Here is a 20725-nt window from a genome sequence, read left to right on the forward strand (position 1 = left end):
TTTTACCTATTTAACTACTCTGAGGTCTAAGTGTGAGGGTGACTTTTTCATCCACGTCTTGGGTCTGGCCAACACAGTGGGTATGTGTGTGCTTTATAGTCATTAAAGGTAAAGACCAGTCAGATAAAGAATTGTCTGGTTGTGGTTTAACCCCAGCCAGCAACTAAGCACCACACAGCTCCTCTATCACTCTCCTCCTCAACTGGACAGGGGAGAGAAAATAAAACAAAAGGCTCATGGGTTGAGATAAGGACAGGGAGAGATCTACTCAGCAATTGCTGTCACAGGCAAAACAGACTCGACTTGGGGGAAAATTAACTAAATTTATTGCCAATCAAACCAGAGTAGGGTAATGAGAAAAAACCCCAAATCTTAAAACACCTTCCCCCCACCCCTCCTTTCTTCCCAGGCACAGCTTCACTCCTGAATTCTCTACCTCCTCCCCCCAAGCGGCACAGGGGGATGGGGAATGGGGGTTGGGGTCAGTTCATCACACGTTGTCTCTGCCGCTCCTTCCTCTTCAGGGGGAGGACTCTTCACTCTTCCCCTGCTCTGGCGTGGGGTCCCTTCCACGGGAGACAGTCCTTCACGAACTTCTCCAACGTGGATCCTTCCCATGGACTGTAGTTCTTCACAAACTGCTCCAGTGTGGGTCCCTTCCCCGGGCTGCAGTCCTTCAGGCACAGACTGCTCCAGCGTGGGTCCCCTGCAGGGTCTCAAGTCCTGCCAGCAAACCTGCTCCAGCGTGGGCTCCTCTCTCCACAGATCCACAGGTCCTGCCAGGAGCCTGCTCCAGCGTGGGCTTCCCACGGGGTCACAGCCTCCTTTGGGCATCCCCCTGCTCCGACGTGGGGTCTTCCCCGGGCTGCAGGTGGAGATCTGCTCCACCATGGACCTCCATGGGCTGCAGGGGGACAGCCTGCCTCACCATGGTCTTCCCCACGGGCTGCAGGGGAATCTCTGCTCTGGTGCCTGGAGCACCTCCTTGCCTCCTTCTTCACTGACCTTGGGGTCTGCGGGATTGTTTCTCTTACATGTTCTCACTCCTTTCTCCAGCTGCAGTTCTTGTGCCTCAGCAACTTTTTTTTTTCCCTTCTTAAATATGTTATCACAGAGGCGATACCCCTATCGCTGATGGGCTCGGCCTTGGCCAGCGGTGGGTATGTCTTGGAGCCAGCTGGCATTGGCTCTGTCGGACATAGGGGAAGCTTCCAGAAGCTTCTCACAGAAGCCACCCCTGTAGCCCCCCCACTACCAGAACCTTGCCACGCAAACCCAATACATGTCCGTAAGCAGCTTTTGTGGGGTAGCAGTTCAGAAAAAAACATTAACTCGTGTCTTGGGTTAAGAATGCTGATTTTTATGGCCATCTTGGAAGATGCTTGGCTGGAAAACCTTTGTATTATATTTTTGTAGCTATATGAGAACTAAAGGTGAGTTGCTTCAGTTGCCTCTGCAGTGGTACAAGCCCTCTTCGACTTCAGTTGCTGACCCACGCAGCAGTTCAGGAGAGGAATTTGGCAGAATAACGTGTGAAGTTTGAAATAAGAGGAGCATTTAAACAGAATGTAGCTGGCCAGAAGAGTAGGGGAATATTCATGGTGGATGTTTTGCTCTGAGCAGCAGAAGTAGCGAAGTCTCATCCTGCAGAACCAGGTTCCTCGTTGGCCCTCTCTTCCTTCTGTGGGTGCCTGGATGCATCCGTGCTGAATGGCCAGCTTGCTGCCGCTACCAGGCGAGTGCACATCAGCCGACTTCTGCCTCTCGTTCCCCGGTGAGGGGAAACAAATCTTGGTCTTCCCTATATTTGATAGCTAATTCTAAATCTTGTCACTGAAGCTTCTTGAAATAATTTTTCAGTTGTACCCACGTTTCAAGTTCGAGCCCATTGAGGGTGGGAAGGGTCAGAAATAGAAATGCTGGGTAGTTGCTGTGATCCTTTTTGGGCAATTGAACCAAAAATGCTTCCATCTTCACATTTCACAGACCTGATTTCATTGTCAAAACAGACCGAAAGCAGTATTGCTTGTGTTGCTTCAGAAAGGCTAATCGGTGAAAAGTACCATTTCTAAGATAGATGATGGCAAGCCAAGTGACTTCCATGATTGAAATTGTTTTCCTCAGCATTTTCACAAGCTTTTTGCTTTCCTTTGAGAGGTGGCTACATCTCCAGCATCTAGTAAACAGTTAGCAAACCTCCCTCTTCTTTCAGAGGAAGCACAGAAGCCTTCATTCAAGGTACCTTGTACTAGAGGAATGGCTTTTAAAATATTAATCTGAGAAAATCTAAACCCCCTTAATGATTCTTGGCTCATAAAACTGTTTAAGTAAAGCCTTTAGGGAAAACCAGAACTACTGTTCACCTTTAGCAGAGTTGGGAATTTTGGATGATTCAGTTTCCTTCTGCCAGTTTTTTTTTCAGTCCTTTCCCAATTTAACAAGATCATCTGATAGCTACAATAAAATTCTGCTGCAAAAACAAGCAGTGTTGCATGGAAGAGATGATTACCCAGGGAATTTTGAGCATGGATGTCTTAATGGGATCCTTGCCAGACTAAGGTCTCTCTAAATTGTCTTGTAATGCAGATGCGTGCAGATGCTGAAGTCATACTGCTGAACTTAAGAGAATATTTAATAATTATTACACTTATTAGTATTTCCAATGTATGGAGTCAGAACAGGAAATTTCTTTGTGGGATAGTGTTTTGTGTTGAAAACTGTTTCAAAGCAAATCCACTTGTTCAAAAAACAAATCTGAGAGGGTTTGCTTTCCTTTGCCTGCACTTTAGAAATACCAATATTTACCTTCCTTTTTTCTACCCTATCTTTAACTCACAGTATCTGCTAACAGATTTAGCTGTGCTAAATGATACACAGTACTGCTCTGTAAGAAAGGGATAGATTCAGGCCATATGAGCAGACTTAAATTCCAACTTAACTTTTTTATTCAAAACGTTTATTTGCTCCTGTATAAGCAAGTGACTATAAGGTTGCTATTTTTAAAAAGGGGTGGGCTTTGGGATGTGTTAATTAAACTTTTCCCCAAACTCCGTACAATTGCTTGTAAGTAACAAAACAATGGAACTTATTTCTAGGTTTGTGCTTAAATTTTTGCCGGCACAGCATTATCTTTGTACGAGTGCTTCGGGAAATGTTGTTTCAACTTGTTTTATGCTTTCCTGGTTTTACCTTCTATTGCTTTTAGTCTGAGTTACAGAAGAAAAATCCCTTCAGGAAAAATGGTAATAAAAATAACCATTTGTGCAGAATTTTGTTGATTTCTAGTGTGCTTGTGGAAAAGGGGAAGGGGTACTTGAACCACTGTCTTGGGGATTGGGGAGAACAGGACGAGACCTTGAGATAAAGGTAAGGGTGCTTAAATGAATGGTGAGTTTTGATTCAAGAATGCAATGCTGACTAATAAAATTAAAATAGCTTTGAAGACTATTGGTGGTCAGTTTCGATGAGGGTCTGGAACACCCTTTCATAATGAGTAAGGGATGCAGAAAATCCAGTAACACAAAGTGAAACTTCCTTTTCAGAGAGATGCAGTAATTGCATCAAAACTACTAGGGTTTTTACTTGGAGTGAAGGAGACCTCCTGTGTTATTGCACTAAAAAATGGGCATGATGTCTTATGAATTGGTAATTCTTTCATTATAGTCATATTTTTAATTGATTACCAGACTACTTTGAACAGTTGTACTAGACACTGAAAGCTGCAGGGGGATGCAGAGGTTCTTTTTTCCTCACAAAAGCCTTTCCTTCGCAAGCCTTTGGAAATCATGGGAGTTGGCTGTTGGTCTTCTGACAGTAAAACCTTGCTAAGTAGCCCTGTCTTGTTAATAGTGAAATTGGTGGGAGTTTGTAATGATTAAACTGCAGATAATCATCCTTCAAGCTCTCATGGCAGTCTGTCAGATATAAAGAGTTGAGACTTCATCATTATTGCTTCTCTTGCTAGACTCAATGAGTAGGTCTCCCTTAACTCCCCAGAAAAGAAAATATAAAAAACACAAACTAAAAAAAGGAGTGCTGTACTGTTGGGAAATGTGCCCGTAGTCTCCAAACTTGGATTCCCAAATGAAGCTGACTTCTGCATCAGTGCTGAAGATACATAACTGCATCTGAGTTAATAGGGAGCTAGGGGCCCTTGATGCCACAAAACCACCTTTGATCTTTTCCTGTTTCTTACAATACACATTCCCTTTGACTTCAGACTGCAAGTCACCTCCTGTTCTGGTGTGGATTTGCACTGCTTTCCAGCTTTAGCTAGGTGGAGAGCTGCAGCTGCTTGATACCGATTACATCGAGCAGTGATGTTGGACGTCTTGGAAGCAACAGCGATGGGATCCAGTGACCGACTGGCCATTCGAAAAGAAAGTGGTATTTGTAACAAAGTGTTGTGGCTCTTAAAATGAACTAGATTATCCCTATATCTGTCCCTGGGTCTTATTCTCCTCTTGCAGTGGCTCTTTCTCTGCAGTAACCTGTCCCCTAACAGGTGAGCCCTTCTCTGGAGACAGGTAGATTTAACTCTTCAGTGTCCTCTGGAAGTCCCAGGTCTGTTGTCTGCAAAAACAAAGCTTGCATTTTCTTCGGAGACAGTGCATTGCATCCCTGCAGCATCTCTTGCAACCATTTCAGATGGTGTATTTGTTTGTATTTATTACAGAATGATTCTGTATCCATCTCTGTGTTCATGAAAAAGAGTTACTTAGTTACAGTATTTGCATTGCCATAGAAATTTAGGAATAGGGATTGCAAGAAGTCGCTTGGTGGTTCCTGCTCTTGGGAAGGAATTGGTCTGATAGATATGCCGGTCTGTTTGGCGTAGCCAGGTTCTCCTACAGCCAAACAAGGTCGCCTGCTCTACAGTGATCTGAGTAAACTCGATACCAAGTGACAATACTTTAATTGTTTCTCTAAGGAATTGAGCCTCCTTTTAATTTTCTTCCTGAAAGGCATTGCCTAAATTGTACATATGCGTAGCTTTCCTTTCTAGTGGAAAACTACTGTACCTTGTGCTAGCCAAATGTCTTGGCTTAATGATTGCGAGCGATGTGTGGTTTGTCCCAGGATTTTTTCAGTGTACCCAGTGAGTTGGAGCTCCCTTACCAAAGCTACCTTTCACAAGACTTGTGGTCTGGTGCTAAAGATGATCAGAGTATCAGACTTCGTGTCAGAGGCATCTGTTCTTTTGGAGTTTAGAGGTTTATTTTTGCAAATACAGGGTCAGAAAAAACATAATTTAGTTCTGCACTAGGAAGCAAAGACTATTTTGAAGCATGCCTGGAAAGTTTTTTTTTTACTTGAAGTTACCAAGCTGAAACAAAAAAATTTCACTGGGCTTGAGCATAAAAAACTTAAAATACCCTGTATGTAAAACAACACTGGAGTGAGTTTTGCTTGAATTGTTTGGTGCTGTAGAGGGTTTCAAAGCTGAGACCCACCAAGGAGCTTCATACTCAGGACAAATGAAGAAGAAAGATGGGTTTGAAAAGCTGGGTGACCGCTGTCATAGCAGCATAGTAAAAAAAACTGGCGAAGTGCCGTGTGCTGCAGCCTGTCACTGTGAGGCTGGCAAGCATCAGCCTCCGTCCGCTGTCCTGTGTTTTGAGGGTGCAGGATGGGTGTTTGGGTAGCCAGCCTGGTTCTGTATGTACTGTTTCTCACTCCATCTCTCCCTTCCCCTAGTTCCTCTTTAAAGAAAGCCAGCTGTGTGGCAGGGAGGTGTGCTGAGGGGTTTTGCCTTGCCTGTGCATTGTTGCCTGGGGAAGCGGTACTTGGTTGTTTCGGTTTAAGTTTCCAAATGAATTCTGCAGCTAAGAACCGTATCAACAAATACATTGCGTTTTATTCAGGAGGATCTTTTTAACCTGGATTAGACGAGATCAGAAGATCCAGGCATGCATGAGAGAACAGGCTCCATGGCTAGCTCAGCTCTCGTGCCTGTGGGGTGACATCTTGATGACAGTGGAGTTTAATTGCTTTCTGGTTTGCTGATACAAGCTATTGTCCATTTAGGGACTGAGTTTCTGCTTTACATTGCAGGCACAAAGCATTTCGATTAGGCTACAGTTTTGGGGTTGTGTTTTTTGGTTTTTGTTTTTTTTATTTTTTAACTTAATCATGTGTCTTACTCTCTAAACTTACTCAGAAGTAGTGGTTTTCTGTATTTTGAGTGGGACAGTATCTTTGATGCTCAGATTGTATAGTGATGTAGAAGTCTGTATGCTTATGATGCTTCTTTAATAAGGAGCTGTGGATGTTGAAAATTCTGTAACTCAGCCACAGTTTCAGTAATGTTAATTTTTTTTGAGCTGACATGTTTAATAAAACTTGTGTTCTATCTTATAGGGGCACTTTTGGTTTTTGACCCTGGGAAATTAAACTATTGAGGAAGTGATGTTTTGTGCTGTAATAGCCCACTTAAAATTCTGCAATTATAAACAAGGAAGCCAGTATGTATTTTGCAGTTTAGCGATTAAAAACTTGAAAATGTACAGCTTAGTATTTTGGCTGACATGAAAGCTCTTTATCATTTTATTGCTGCTTGCACTGTGTTATGGCTAGAATTTGTAGGTGCTTTAATATTACAGTGATAATATGCATCCATTAATGCATATTAGGAAGATGATAGATTTTAATAAATACAAACTACAGTTCACAGAGTAATTGGTAAGTCTCCAGCTCCTAAACCTTAATCAAAAGCACCTTTAAAAAAAATATTTGTATTAAAAGCTTGAGTACCTGCTTTGCCCCAAACAAATATTTCTTTTAAATGTTGGGGAGAGGAAAATGGGGTAGATGAGTGGGGAACTGGGCCTGACAGACAGATGCGGTTTCGTTGTTTGACAACACTTCACTCATCAAAGTAATAAATGGGGTAATCTCGGAGAGGAGGAGTGAGCAAACGCGTACATCAGTTAATTTGGGGATTGCAGCCCAAGGAGTGCCTGTCATGCCCCGTGGTGCCGTGCTGCTCCTGCACAGAGGCTGTTTGTGCACGGTGGGGTTTGCAGGTGCCAATCTCTGCATCCCTGGAAGGGCACAGGGGGACCCCGAGTACTCCAGAGGCATCCCCACGGCTGCGTTTCTCACCTTGGCAGCTGACCGTTGTCGCTGTGGCTGCTGACACCTCTCTTGAGTAGAAAGCTAACCTTTTGCTTCAGTAGTTGTGGATTTACATGGAATTTCCAAGACTCTTTCCCTGAGAATGTTGTATTTGAATAGCAAAACCAGTAGCTTGTCTCCGAGGCATATGTAGTATAAAAAGGTCTGGAAGGCTTTGTAGTTTAGGTCAACAAAAATTATATAGGATCTATAATTTTCAAGTCTCAGCATACTCAATCCCATCTGCAGTCTGTTAGTGTCCTCAGCTTCAAATGAGGTTGTTGGGAGGCCTTAAATTGCAGATGGAAATTGTGTTGCAGGGAGATGGTATTTTAATTCTGTAAGTAATAGATGTGACATAAAAAAGAATATTCAGGAGGCTTTTTACTGCTGTGTTTCTGGTAGGAGGTAAATATAAGCCCTGAAATAGTGGAATGTCTTGGGAGAAGTCTTTTGTCTCTACCTAATATGCAGTGGGTTCTCTCTTGGGCCAGCTCTGGCTAATTGACTGCCAGTAAACTTCACACAGAGTCACCTGAAGTTGTGGATATATTCAAAGGTATTTATTTCCCCTGGGATTTATATATCTTGCTACTAATGAACTTTGGGACTCTGAGGTGTCTCTTGTGAGTCTGTCACAACCAGACACTGGGTATATTTGCTTTGGTTTTGGTCTCTGTTTTACTTTGCAGAGTCTGTGTGGTGTGTTTAAAATGAAAATGTAAGTGGAAATCTAAATCATTGAGTTCTGTTCAGGTCTGCAAGACACCTTTTCTCAAGCATCCAGGTCTGCTCGAACTGAGTATCTTCTTGGACCCTGGGATCTGACCCTTTTTTTATCCTTTGCCCAGTTGTGCTGAGAAGCTGGAGGAAGTAGAGAAGGGAGTATGCCTGTATTCGGGCCACACTGTGTGGGCAAAAGAAACAAAAACTAGTCATAACCAAAGAATTAAAGAGGAACTTCGATGAGTTTGGGGTATTAGCAAGTCTGAAATTTATGAATTTTAAACGATTTCTGTTTGTGCTCTTTTTTTGTAACTGGCTTCTGAGGTGCAGCAGCTTTACCTGGCTGGAATTGCACGTGACAGTTCAAAATGTCCCGTTAATACCAGCCTTAGGGTTAGCATGATTTTATAGTTTCTCTGTATATTTATTGGAATTCTTGCTACTAATTTTAAATGTTTGCAAGAAGCTTTAAATTCTGAAAATAATTCCCTTGTTCCAACATAAATACGGGTAAGCTTTCATTTGCTCTGTTTGCTCGGCATTTGTGCCTCTTAACATTCAAGAAAACAGACAAATACACCGATACTAAGTATAGGCAAATATTTTCCATATAACACTGCCTCCAATATAAATTCCAGTAAATGCATAACAGAACTTCTCGAAACAACATATTCTTTAATTATCTGTATTTCCCTGAAGAAATGGGGAGGATTCCAACTGGTTACTTGACCTGAGGATTTCAAATGTCCTTTCTAGTCCTGTGTAGGAATATCCCATGCAGCTTTTCCACTAAACACTTTTAAAACCTCATACCAGCTTTGATCATACCCGATAAAAGTATTTTATTAGTTTTACATTCAATTTTTGTGTGTTTTATTGCGCTTTCTTGTTCCTCCTACTCTTTACTCGAGCTTCCACGTGCCAGATCTGGAGTATTTAAGTGCGAGGAACTGTGCCCATTGCCACTGCCTCTGTGAGCTTTCAGAGTGTGTAATAAGGGTTACTAGCTGTCCTCTAGCCTGGGGAAGCTGGAGGATGAAGATGACCATAATACCATGCTAATACAAGACAAATGTTTTGTGGGAGCTTTGGGGATGAGTTTTTTGTTTTTTTGGTTTAATCTCATGACTTCTGAAATAATCCTATGGTATCTGGAGGACCGTCTGACAAAGAAATACTTGGGTCTGTGGGGTTTGATTCATGTTGGCATCCCAGAGCAGAGCTTTTGTTTGAAAGCTTGCTGCTTTATTTCTCCATCGTGCCCAAAGAATACAGCAGGAGCTATGGAAGGCAATGAACTGGGCACAGAAGCATGGAAATGCTCTTTCCAGAGAGCAAATAAGTGAATATTTATGGAGTAAAATGCTAGGTTGTTACCTGATGTGGGGCTTACTCAGGCTCCTTTTGAGGGTCTGTTTGCAAGTCAGGTAGATGCGGTGAAGCTGGCAGTTTAAGTTTGGGTAGATCTTGGAAAAGTACAGCCATGCTTTTGCAGTTCAGATGTGCCTTTGGAAGCTATTCCTATAGAGCTTTGGGGCATTGGTGAGTTTGACTGGGGGAAGGACTCTCCAGTTTGTTAAAACAGTTCATTTTCTCTTTACAGTAAGATGGGAGGAAGCTTGACGCATTTTCTTAAAGATCTATTGTAGGAACTAGCAAACAGTGAAGACGTGGTAATGATTTGCTAACCTTTTAGTCCTGTGTCAGGAAGCCTTTTGTCAAAACAATAGTGAGCACGGAGCAGACATGTAATTCAAACGTCTTTAGGTGTGTTTAAAGGGGCTTTGCTTGCTCTTGGTGTATGCATAGTTCAGAAATTTATTATTCTTGCATGGCAGTTGCTTGTTCTCTGGTCCCACATGTCCCAGCAATCGTGCTTATTCACACTTGGACCTCTTCAACAGCATCATCACTGTTATGGATGAGTGTGTTAAATGCAGAGGTGAACATCTGGTACCTGGCAGCAGCAGAAAACCTGTTGAACTGACAGGTGGCTGGTTTAAAATACTTGAACTGTTGTTTTCTTGCTTAGACTTTTGTCTTTATCCTAATCAGCTTCCAGTAGCTATTCTTAAATATAGTGAGTTTCATGGAGGAATAAAGCTAAATTTGTTAGCTGGAAGATAAGGCTGTCCAGGTGGCCCACTTGCTTGGACAGATCTGTCTTGTTTTGCCTCTTAATTGAACACAAAGGTGAAGTTTCATCAGTATCCTTGATTTACCAAAGATTTACTGAATCCTGTAAGTTGGTGTACTCTGGAGAAAGCAGACTTGCACCCGCAGCAGTACCATGGTCCTGTCCTAGGGCCGAGAAGATAGCTTGTTTTAATTGGAAGGAAAGAAGGACAGAAAGAGGGAAAGACCTTGTTCCCACTAAAGGTGGATGGGACGGCATTTCTAGGAAACTGTAACGAAGGAAGGTCGCTGTCTTGGCATCACTAAGGAAGAAGAATTGGGTGACTCTTTAGAAGATGATGGAGGGATTTTGGAAGTTGTAGCAAGAACTCTTTTAAAATTGGGGTTTGTCCGTACAAGAACATTCAGGAAAGTTAATCCAAATGAACTGAAGATATAAATTGAAATATGTTTTTAATTTGGTTTAGCTTAATTCACCTGTTTGCTTTTGTTCTGAATGAAGGTGTCCCTGCAGGAATTTAATTTCATCTAATAAAAGTACTTAAATTCATATCCTTAATTAGGTTAGGGTATGTGTGTGTTTTCTTCTTCCATGAGCATTCTCAAATGACCTGTAGCCAAGGAATTGGGCATCAGCAGAAGGGAAGCGATGCCTGTGTAAGTACAGGGGTGGTGTTGCTGAGAAGCCAAGAGCCTTCCCCTTCTCTCCCTACAAGGGGTATTTGGGTGGTGCAGTGACTCTTCAATACCCAGTTCTTCCCTGCGATCCCTTCTGTGGAGTGTGGCAGGGAGTTATAACACTGATATTCCTATATGGCAGATCCCCAAATCCAGCAGCCCTTAGGCACAGACAACTTGGGAGCCTAGAAATACTGTATTTCGGGGGTTCAAGGAAATAAAGCTAAAGTTCACCATTTAACTCATAAACACTCATTTTTAAGTTTGCGATTACACATTTAACTTCAAACCATTTTGTATGTAGATTAGGGAATTTATAAGTTCTGTAATTAAAGCTTGTCCTGATTAGTGTAACAGTACTTTTGTATTGTTACTGCCTTGTTATTCTACTTACATGCTTCATATTACCTTTTTATTCCACTTAAGTAATTTTCCAAAATTAATTGCAGAACTTCACAAATCTGTAATTAGCTGTATAAGATCCACGTTGAGATTTTTTTTTAATCCAGATTTTTTTAATGTTTCAAATGCTTATTTGCTCAAGTATGTTCATATGAATTTCTGGACACATTGCACAGTACATGCTGACACCATGAACAAAAAGCTGGCCAGTCTCTCTATGAACAGTGTGCTGTGGTATGCAGTGTCGTGGCACTCAAGGAATTCAGTGATCTCTGTACGAAGAGCAAGATGTTGTTTATTGTTTCTTTATGAAGGTTGTTTTGAGTCTATAAAACTTGCTATACAACACAGTGAGTGCTGTCAGCTTCAAGCATATTCTTGCTTTACTCACTGTCATAAATATCTTGTAACAATCTAGGGTGTGATGCAGATCTGTTAAATCGTATTGGATGGGCTCTTAAAAGGCTCTGAAGACTATGTCTTGGTATGAGCTTATTCATGTGTGCTAGAAGGATATTTTCTTGCTAGTGAATTTTTTTTTTTTGTTAATGTCAGCGTGTTGTGGCTTAGATTCTTCACTCCTGGGCTGAAAGCATTTGGAAAGATTTTATGAGAGATGATAAACGTAATGGGCTTTCAAGCTGTTAACTCTTTTGCTGCTAAATGTAAATGTCTGTTTCTGTAATCCTGTGGAAGTTGATGTGATTCTTTATAATGCTGGGAGATGCGAGAACTGTGATACAAAATGGTGACAATACAAATGCACCGTTTGGACTTTGTCTTCTAAACTCTTCTTGGTGTTTTTCCCATTGAAATGTGTCTCCTATATGTGTGGCAATGTGTTCACTCCTAAATGACATTTCAACCTATTTGTAAATTCTTCTGTCCCTTTGGAAGGCTTCACAATGGGATCCCACAGGCAGCGTGTTTTTCCACCCCATGGAGCACAACTCCTGTGCTCTAGGAGGGTGTCTTTTAGTGTGTCTTGGAATGTTTTGTGTGACTTAGGAAATAAAACCAATATAGCCACGATTCTTCTGAAATTTAAGAACTAAAAACTTACTTTAACTTAGTGGGGCTCGGGTTGCATACGTTATTTCTTTCCCTATAGTTGAAACCTCAGGTAAAAGTTTGAATTCCAAAGCCTTTGTGATCTTTGTAAAATCACAGTAAAGCAGCTGAAATTCAGTGGTGTTTCTGTCTTGAGCAAATTTAAGGGGTTTTAGAGCTAGCAGGAGTATGACTTCTTGAAATGTAAGCAAACTAGTATGGAGGAAGAGGCCGATTGTTGAAATGGGCAATGTAACAACAGTATTTTGCAATGAAGTTGCAGTTTGCTTTTCCAATGAATTGCCAGCTTTCTATTGGAAAAAATTTGCTTAGTGTGTTCTCAGACCTAGAACTGTAATAAATTTTCCCCTCAAATATCCACTGTTTAACTCAAAACTTACATAAGCACCAAAGATACACAGCTAAGCTGTTCTGTGCCTTAAATGTGGTTTAGGGGTCAGGAAGGAACTAAGTGTAGCCCATCTGGGTATCATCTCAGAGCTGTTCTTTTTCTGAAGTAAGGGTACCACTGGTGACGTTACAGGTACAAATTGCTGTTTCAGGAGGTTTTGTATTTTCTTGCTTGGAATTCTGTATACTTCCCTGAACCTTTTTCCTTTTTAAAAAAAAAAAAGTAATAGGTGAAAAATCAAGCTGAGTATTTTTTGGCAGTGAATATTGGAGCTTTAAATTTCTCTAAGTTAATTTTTTTCCACTTGTTTTTGTAGGATGCTGTGACATCAAAACCAGTAATCCAGTTTCAAGGAAGCCAAGGGGTAAGTTTGTATGTGGGTTGCCTTGGAAAGTTCTTTATTGGCTTATACAATTAATCTGCGTAAAGTATTGGTTCTGTGTGTCTGTCCTATTCCAGTTAAAGAATGATGCTCTGATTTCTGAAAGTGAGAGATGTGATGTTCAGATGTGGTCTAGGAAAGAGTGTGTGTTCATTGATTGCATGGATTATCTCTTCATAAAAACTTTTCCCCTCTTTTTATTTTCTAACCTTTCTAAATCCATAGCACTAGCACCACTGGTGTTGCTGGTGGTGAAATTTAGTTTTATAAGGCCATGCTGTTGGGTAGAACAAGGAAACGGAAAGTTCACTGATGGCAGTCCTGTGGTGGGTGCAGCAATCCATGGAAACCTCGCCTGTGTCCCGAGGAAACGCCATGCCAAGCCTGGTAAACTTGGTGCAAGACTTTATGGGTACCCATTATTTACAGTAGCAGTGCTTGGAGGCTGCTACGAATGTACTGAAGCTTTATTTAATATGCATGTCTAAACAACTGTGCAGTTTCTGTGAGTACCAAAAGTTTTTTATATTTAGGAGTTTTATTTCTTTAACTTCTGTTCCGATGACTGAACTTGTCCAAGATATTTATAGATGCTTGAATTGTCTGTCATACCAGTTACTGACAAGGTTGAGATTAATTGGTAGTGTTTCTGGTAAAGTAATGGAACTCTTCAGTGAACTTTAAAAATGTCACTTGTATACCTTTTTAGATAAAAAAAGGTGTGTGTTTAACTTTGGTGCTCTGCATAAAGAAGAAGAATTAAAATTTTTTTTTTTAAGAATCTGAACTCAGCTGTAAATAACTTCTTAATTTTTTTGTGGTGGCACAATAAAACTTTCAAAAAGCCTTGAATTAAGTAGGCATTAAAGTCCAGCACATTTCTCTTTGTCCATATTTTATCTTGTGATATTAGCCTCATTAGTAGTACATAGTACTTTTAACAAAATGTAGCAGGAAAGACATGATTGTTATTGCACGTTAAGAAGAAAAATACAAACCTTTTGTCCTGGGAAATAAAGAAAGGAGCAATTTCCAGGTTTTTTACTATGTTTACAATTAAACTTCCCAGAAAGCCTAGCATGAAAGCTTAGATAAAAATCTGCCACTGAGGTTTGGCAAAATTAGAAGCGAGTGACAAAACTTTTAAGGGTGCATGATTTGTTGCTATTAGATGAGCAAACGGCTTTGCATGTAATAAGCTAAAAAAACTGCAAATGCTTTCCTTTCCCTTTGTAGAGCACCTTGTGAGGATCTACACCTAACTTTTCCTGTAAAGCTGCTTAAGTTCTAGAAATGCCTTTTACTTAATCTTCCTCCTGGAAGGAAATGTAGCAAAATGAATCAGAACAGCTTAAAACGCTCAGCCACTGTGTTCTTCTTGTAGTGGGTTTCACATGGATCTGATATGAACCCAGGCATTTTCAGGTTAACCAAAAGAAAACCTATTTTTAAACGATGCAGTTCCTTATAATAATTAAAAATATTTTCAAATTACTCAGTTCCTTATGAAAATTAAATATTTAATGCACTTAATTGTATTTGAGCCCTTAACTTCCAGAGAAGAGTTTTTGGTGAAAGAGCTGCCAGTCACCTGTAATTACAGTCCGGGTTGAATGGAAAAGAAGTGAAGCAGCACAATTGCGTCTGATGTTGCCATTTAAAGAGCAAAGCCTTGAGCCCTGCACAGTGAGAGCAGCGCCGGGGTGTTGCGGGTGGAAGGAGGATGTTGGCAGCACAGAGCTGACCTCTGCTTGCCTCGTTTTCAGCTGTTTAATTAATTGCACTGTCGAGTAAAGGCCAAAGGTAGAGCTTTGAAGAAAGCGAGATCCAGTTCAATTGGGGCAGATAGAAAGAGCTCTTTGTCCTTTTATTAGTATTTTTACTGGGTATGACAAGAAGCTGGCAGCTGCATAACCATCTGTTTTTAAGTGTAGTACTTGTATATGTCACAATTGTGCCTTGCTTTAAGGAATTGACGGCAGGGCTTTAAATGCTTTCTAGTGAGCCTCCTATCAATTGGACTGAAAAGATAATATCAGTAATTTAACAAGTTCTCAGATTCAGATGAGGACATTAAAATGTATTTGTTTAGCTATTTATTTTTGGAATACACTTTCTTCCATGATACCTTAATTCCCCAATTTGTTGTCTTCCTATTTTGCTTCCTAATAAATGTTGCTATGGAGAAGGTTTCCCATTAACTTTTGAGGGTGGTAGGTTTTGTATATAGCACAAATGTCAGAGTGTGATTTAAAGAAACGTCTGGTGATAGGAGATTTTAATAGTGTGACTTTTCTGTGTAAATATCCCTCTCGCAAGAAGGAAAAACTTAAAGTACTTGATGGTTGGGAGAGGCAGGACATACAACAAGAGTTTAAAACAAACTGCTGCTTCTTTAAGTTAATTCTCTAGAAGCCTTTAAACTACTGTGTCCATGTCTCTTTTTTACCTGTTCCCAGTGTTAGTCTAATGGATGCTGTCAAGGATGCTCTCAGCTTCTAATACTCAGGAAAAAACACTTTCGTGTTTAATACTCTAATTAACCAGAGAAAGGAATTGGCCAGGAATAAAACACAGGGTCAGCAAGGTGGCAGCTCTGTCAGCCAGGTGCTGAGAGGATGATGTCGGTGGTTCTAGCCCAAAATAAAACAGCTGTTTCACTGATGGGATGAAACCTCCTGTACAGATCCTGGTCTGGATCGAATCTCACAAGAGTTTTCATAAACTGTGGATGCTAAATGATCTTTGCCTTGGGAAGCATTTCTTCATAGCGATGCTAGTCTTGTTAGTTACTTTTTCAGTGCAATAATCTGGGTAATAATCAGAATTTCAATAGTAGTAACTTGGTTGTAATTAGCAGTGTGTTACTCTGCTTTGAGATGCTAGAGTGGGACTATCTGGATATTCCTTAGGAGCAGCACCTGTTTGTTAGTTTTTTGTCATGAACTGGATCTTCTTGGACAGTTGTGTAAGTTTATATAGAGTCTTGAGTATTTTGCTTGTTTCAATGTCCGTGTAAATTAGAATTTAAGAGCTTGAGTACCGAAGCGGTACAAATGGTGGTAGTTGATGGTGTGCATAAATGTACAAGAAAGGCTGAAGATGCTTCTATTTCAGTAAGAGCATGTACAGAATTAGAGTTTAGGTTGGGTCAAATTTGCAGGTGCTTACCGGGCAGGGGGAGCTGAGATGGGGGAGTAGGGGAAGGACTGAACCAAGGGGAGAAAAAAAACCCTTCAGGTGCCAAATACATGTATGTTCCTGCAGCTTTCTTAAACATGACTGTTAGGAACAGAATGTCTTAACTTTACGTGATTGGAAAATATGACGTTTTCCCCTGTTCCTTGGGATGAACTTGTGTTGGTATTAATAGAGGAAGGTGAAATTGCTACTCAGAGTGAGCTGTACACAGATGAATATTACTTGAAAGAAAAAAACAGAAGTCACATCTGTACTGAGCTATTTTTAAGTGTCTATGGTTACTGGTGTAATACTCAGCAGCAAAATTAGGGCTCCCTCAAAGCAGTTACCATGCTGATTTGGTGGCTTGAGAAACCTTCTGTTTCAGCTAAAAATAATTCCTAGATAACGGCCAGTTTGCATACACTACACTTTTCAGTACTGGAACGAGCAACATTTAAGGCTAAAGTGACTCTCGCTCCTGTCTCATTTTATGTCCTTTGAAGAAGCTGCAGAAACTACAAAAATGCCAAAGTCGGGGCTCTCAGAGCAGCTGTTTTACAACGGTAAATGAGGAGCTAGAAGCAAGTTATTTTAGCGTGTGAATATATGATATGGTTACATCCTCCGGGTTTTATTTTACAAACCCGTTGCGTGTAGCACAACTCACTCCCGCAACGAATGGCACTAGAAGCTGAACAGACCCGTTGCATTTACCTTCTTGCCCCGTTCCCAGCAAATTAACTAGCGGGTGAATGGTGCCAACTGTGAAGTACTCACAATCTACTGTTTACATAACTTTGACTTTGTGCATATTCTCAGCTCGCTTGTAAAGCAGAAGAGAATTTTATTTGTTCTGGATGGGTGGGGGCAGAGGGTGCCGGGACAGATTAAGGGCTCAAGGCTGCGGCGCACGTTTGGCAGGGGAGATAACAGGGCTCAGCTGCTGCTGCCAGAGGGTCAGCGCTGCCCGTCAGCACCCGGATCGCCACCAAATCTGCTCCGAGTATTTTTAGATGCGGATCCTGGGACTGTGCGGGGGATAACTTGTCCTTCTGTATAAAACATGGCTCAAGTCTGGGTTTCTTGGCTTGCCATTTTGAAAGAAGGGAAGTCTGTTTTGAGGGCTGGCTGGAGGATAGCTGGTCTTTACGGAGAGTAAATGGAAAATGCTGCACTGGCTCAGCTTGATGCAGGTCACACAAGCGTTTCTTGCTGCTTCTGAGAACATCCCTGTGGTTTAGCAAAGTGGCACAGATGCAGTGGGTTTACAGGCTGCTGTAGACGTCTGAGGTCAAAGGGAAACCACCTAGAAACCCTTCTGTACCAGCAGTAATCTTTTCTGGAGTACAGTCATATGTGGATGCCATGAGTTGGTTTGCTAGGCGTATATATTTTGTGCATATATGTGGCAATCTGGGTAAATATAAATCTGTGTGGTGGAGTGTAGCCTAAAATAGCTTGAAGCTGATGTTCCTTCTGTCTCATTTTCTGGAAGCCATCTTAATTATCAAATATTGATGTGATAGTAGAGCTCAGATGCTGAGATTTATGCTGGATCTTGAACGCAGAGGGGAAACAGTTTCCCTTTTGAAAAATGAATAGCTGGGGGGAGAAAAACAGTGCAGATCGCTGCAGAGTTGTCTGTAGAGCACACTTAATGCTTGATTAAATATTTAATTTAGCAGCAGCGTCACACTACTGTGAGCCATGAAATCTTGTTATGGAATTATAATCTCTTAAAAAAGAATAAGCATGCTACCTAGTGACCTGGCTTGTACTATGTTTAGTGCTGGATCACTAATTCTAAAGAAACAAGTCTCAAGTGCTTTAAATTGAATATAAACAGTGGTAGCAAGTCTGTTTTGAGCCTGAATCAATAGAATTGGGTCAGATTCCTAGAACAAGATTATTGTGGGCTCTGCTTTGAAAGGCAGCAAGCCGCCAGCTCAGATGTCTGTTCTGTTTTACAGACATAGCTGTCTATTTAGCTGTTCTTTACATCTGTCTACCTCTGTTACCTTATCTTTTCAGTGCATATAGTTTTGCTAACTTGAATCCTTCTTGTAGCTTCTTGCTCTTCATAGCCTCCTATGCAGTAATCTATATGCTTTACTGGTAGTGGGTTGCAAAATGGCTAAAAGCATAGTGACTGCTGAAAAATGGAATTTTGTGTTAGTGTGGGCTGCCCAAGTGACCAATATTTTTCTCCTTCCAAACAGCACATCGCAATTCCAAGGCCTGATCGACCTACGGAAGTGCGGACTTTCACATTTTATCTTTCAAATATTGGCAAGGACAGCCCCCAAGGGAGTTTTGACTGTATCCAGCAGTATGTATCTAGGTGAGTGGTACAGCAAAAGATCTAGCCTTTTTTTTTTTGTCTTATCTTCTGTGGAATTTTTTTCGCTATCAAACCAGAACAAAACTTAATATGTGTTCTTTCTTTTTAGAGTCTTTCTAATCTGTTTGCATGTGTATATTTGGGTAAGGAGGCATTCACAGAAGAATCTGTTTACCTCTCAGCTTCTTTCTGTTCCCTCCTATTATTTAGATAATGTAACCTCAGTTATTCACCAGTGACAGAGGTGTGCCCATTTGCAGTGTTGGAAGTATCTTTTCCATTGCATTTCTTTTGCAGCAATGGCAATATCCATTTGGATTGCCTTGGAAGCATACAGGATAAAATCACCGTGTGTGCTACTGATGAGTCCTACCAGAAGGCAAGGCAAAGCATGGCACAGGCAGAGGAGGAGACTCGCAGCCGGAGCGCTATAGTCATTAAACCTGGGGGGAGATACGTAGGTAAGCAGCAGCTTGATTTGGGGGCATCTTAACTAGCTTCTGAAGTCAAATGCTGACATTTGTTTGCTCGACCATGAAAGTCTTTAACAAGTACCTGGTAGTTCCTTATGGGTGTCTGATTTATTAGGGTGCTACTCTCCTTTGTATTGTGACTTCTTCATGGCTTCCATCTTCACCCTAGAACATGTGTGGTGGTGTTTGTGTGGCCTCTGAGGATTGCCTGTGTGCAGTCACATCACTCTGGCATTGTTTCATATTTGTCACGCGGCGATGCTGAGAGCATACTGCTGATCCATCAGAAGTGTCTGTGCTCCTAGCAAAGTCAGCTAAAATGTACCACTGCTGTTGTCACACATCTGGTGCGTGCCTGCACTTGAGACCATAACATGCAACATCTAGGATGCAGATAGCAGTGTCCTTGTGTTAATAAACAAAGAGACTAAAGCAGTGCTGCTGACTGCAGCGTTAAACAAACCATCTTATTGTGACAATGAAAGGAGAATCTTAGGGGAGGAAATAAAACTGTGGCAAGTATCAGTAGGCTCCAGAAGGAGCCTGCACAGACCTAGCTTTGGGCTCAGGTCCTTGCTTAACCTCAGTCTAGTCACAAACTCAGGGCGCAAATATTAACCGGAAAGCAGAGTTTTGGGGATTTTTTTGAGCCAGCTGATTTTTCTGCAGCACATGTGATCTGTAGCCAGTCTCTTCTCAGAGGATGTCTGTGATGAGACTGGTGAGTTGCAAAATGTAGAACTGACCCTGACTCATTGTTTTATCAGCCAAGTGCTCAAAGCTGAGAAGTAAGATAGTAATCAGGAAGGAAATGCATTGATTTCCTGTAGACTAGAAAATTATTTTGTTTAGCTTATATTTGAGAACGTTACTGTAAGTGGATGAAGTTTTTAGGCTTGTGAGGGAGAAGATTCTCAGAGCAAATTGCTTCCCGGAAAGATAGGGCAAAACTTTTGATTTAAAAATACTCTTGCTGAAACGTTTACTGCTCTGAAATGGAGGTACAGCCGTGTAAAAAGCAGTGGAGTGGAGTGCATGCTGCATATGTAAGATGTCAGTGTTTTAAGATGGGAGGAAAGCACTGATCCAAGAAAGAGCCTGGGCAAGGGCAGTCCTCTTGTGGGATACGCACGTGTTTGGTGTGCCAGCACCATCAGCTGATTCACTCGCAGGCTAGTCTGGAGGGAGAAGGCTGGCTCTCACATTTCCATGAGAACACGGAGCTCAGCACTTAAAACGTCAGTGGAGTTATTCCAGGCAGCTCAGATGTGGAAGAATTTATATGAAATGTTGAAATTGGAGATCAACAGAACAGTATAGATGTGAACTAACACTTGAACAAATATGTATGTAAATAGATAGCTGATGTGTCTGCAGGGGGATGTGTGTTCTTATATATACACTAAGTATGTGTGTGCGTGTATGCATCTATATATATGCACATGTATAAATATTTTAAAAGACTTCATGTTCTGGCCTAACTTAGTTTTTTCTTTTCCTATCATTGCGTGTTTTGGCTCCAGCCTTAAGTGGAAATGTCCCAATGTGTTTTTGCTGTTCATGTCCTGGCAAGAGTTAAGGGAGTTCTAGAAAGCTGACGAATCTTCTCTTGTCCCATTTCTGGAAATGAAGTCCAGTTGACCTCTGAATTTTGGGATGTTTAACATGTGAATTGTTGTTTTTCTCTCTCTCATCTTAACTCAGCCCTGCCGACGATGGGTCGTACTTACTTGCATCAGCGTGGTGTGTAATAAAAAGCCAGGAAATGGGGACTCAGTTATGCAATCTACATTTCAGTAAAATAAACACAGCAGACAATCACCAGT

General features: G+C 41.3%; 1 protein-coding gene across 2 annotated transcripts in view; it reads left to right on the top strand.

Moving 5' to 3' along the window:
* ELL (elongation factor for RNA polymerase II) overlaps positions 1-20725 on the top strand; it is a 55935-nt gene that overhangs the window by 14605 nt on the left and 20605 nt on the right. The window contains exons 2-4 of one of the 2 annotated variants that reach the window (XM_052800427.1): positions 12837-12884; positions 18305-18426; positions 18724-18887. In XM_052800427.1, the coding sequence (XP_052656387.1) occupies positions 12837-12884; positions 18305-18426; positions 18724-18887 (334 nt within the window). Of the gene's footprint in view, positions 1-12836; positions 12885-12916; positions 13290-18304; positions 18427-18723; positions 18888-20725 lie in introns of those variants that run through there. The other variant, XM_052800429.1, reaches the window with a different exon arrangement.

This window comes from Harpia harpyja, chromosome 11 (assembly GCF_026419915.1).
Source record: "Harpia harpyja isolate bHarHar1 chromosome 11, bHarHar1 primary haplotype, whole genome shotgun sequence".
In the NCBI taxonomy this organism is placed as follows: Eukaryota; Metazoa; Chordata; class Aves; order Accipitriformes; family Accipitridae; genus Harpia; species Harpia harpyja.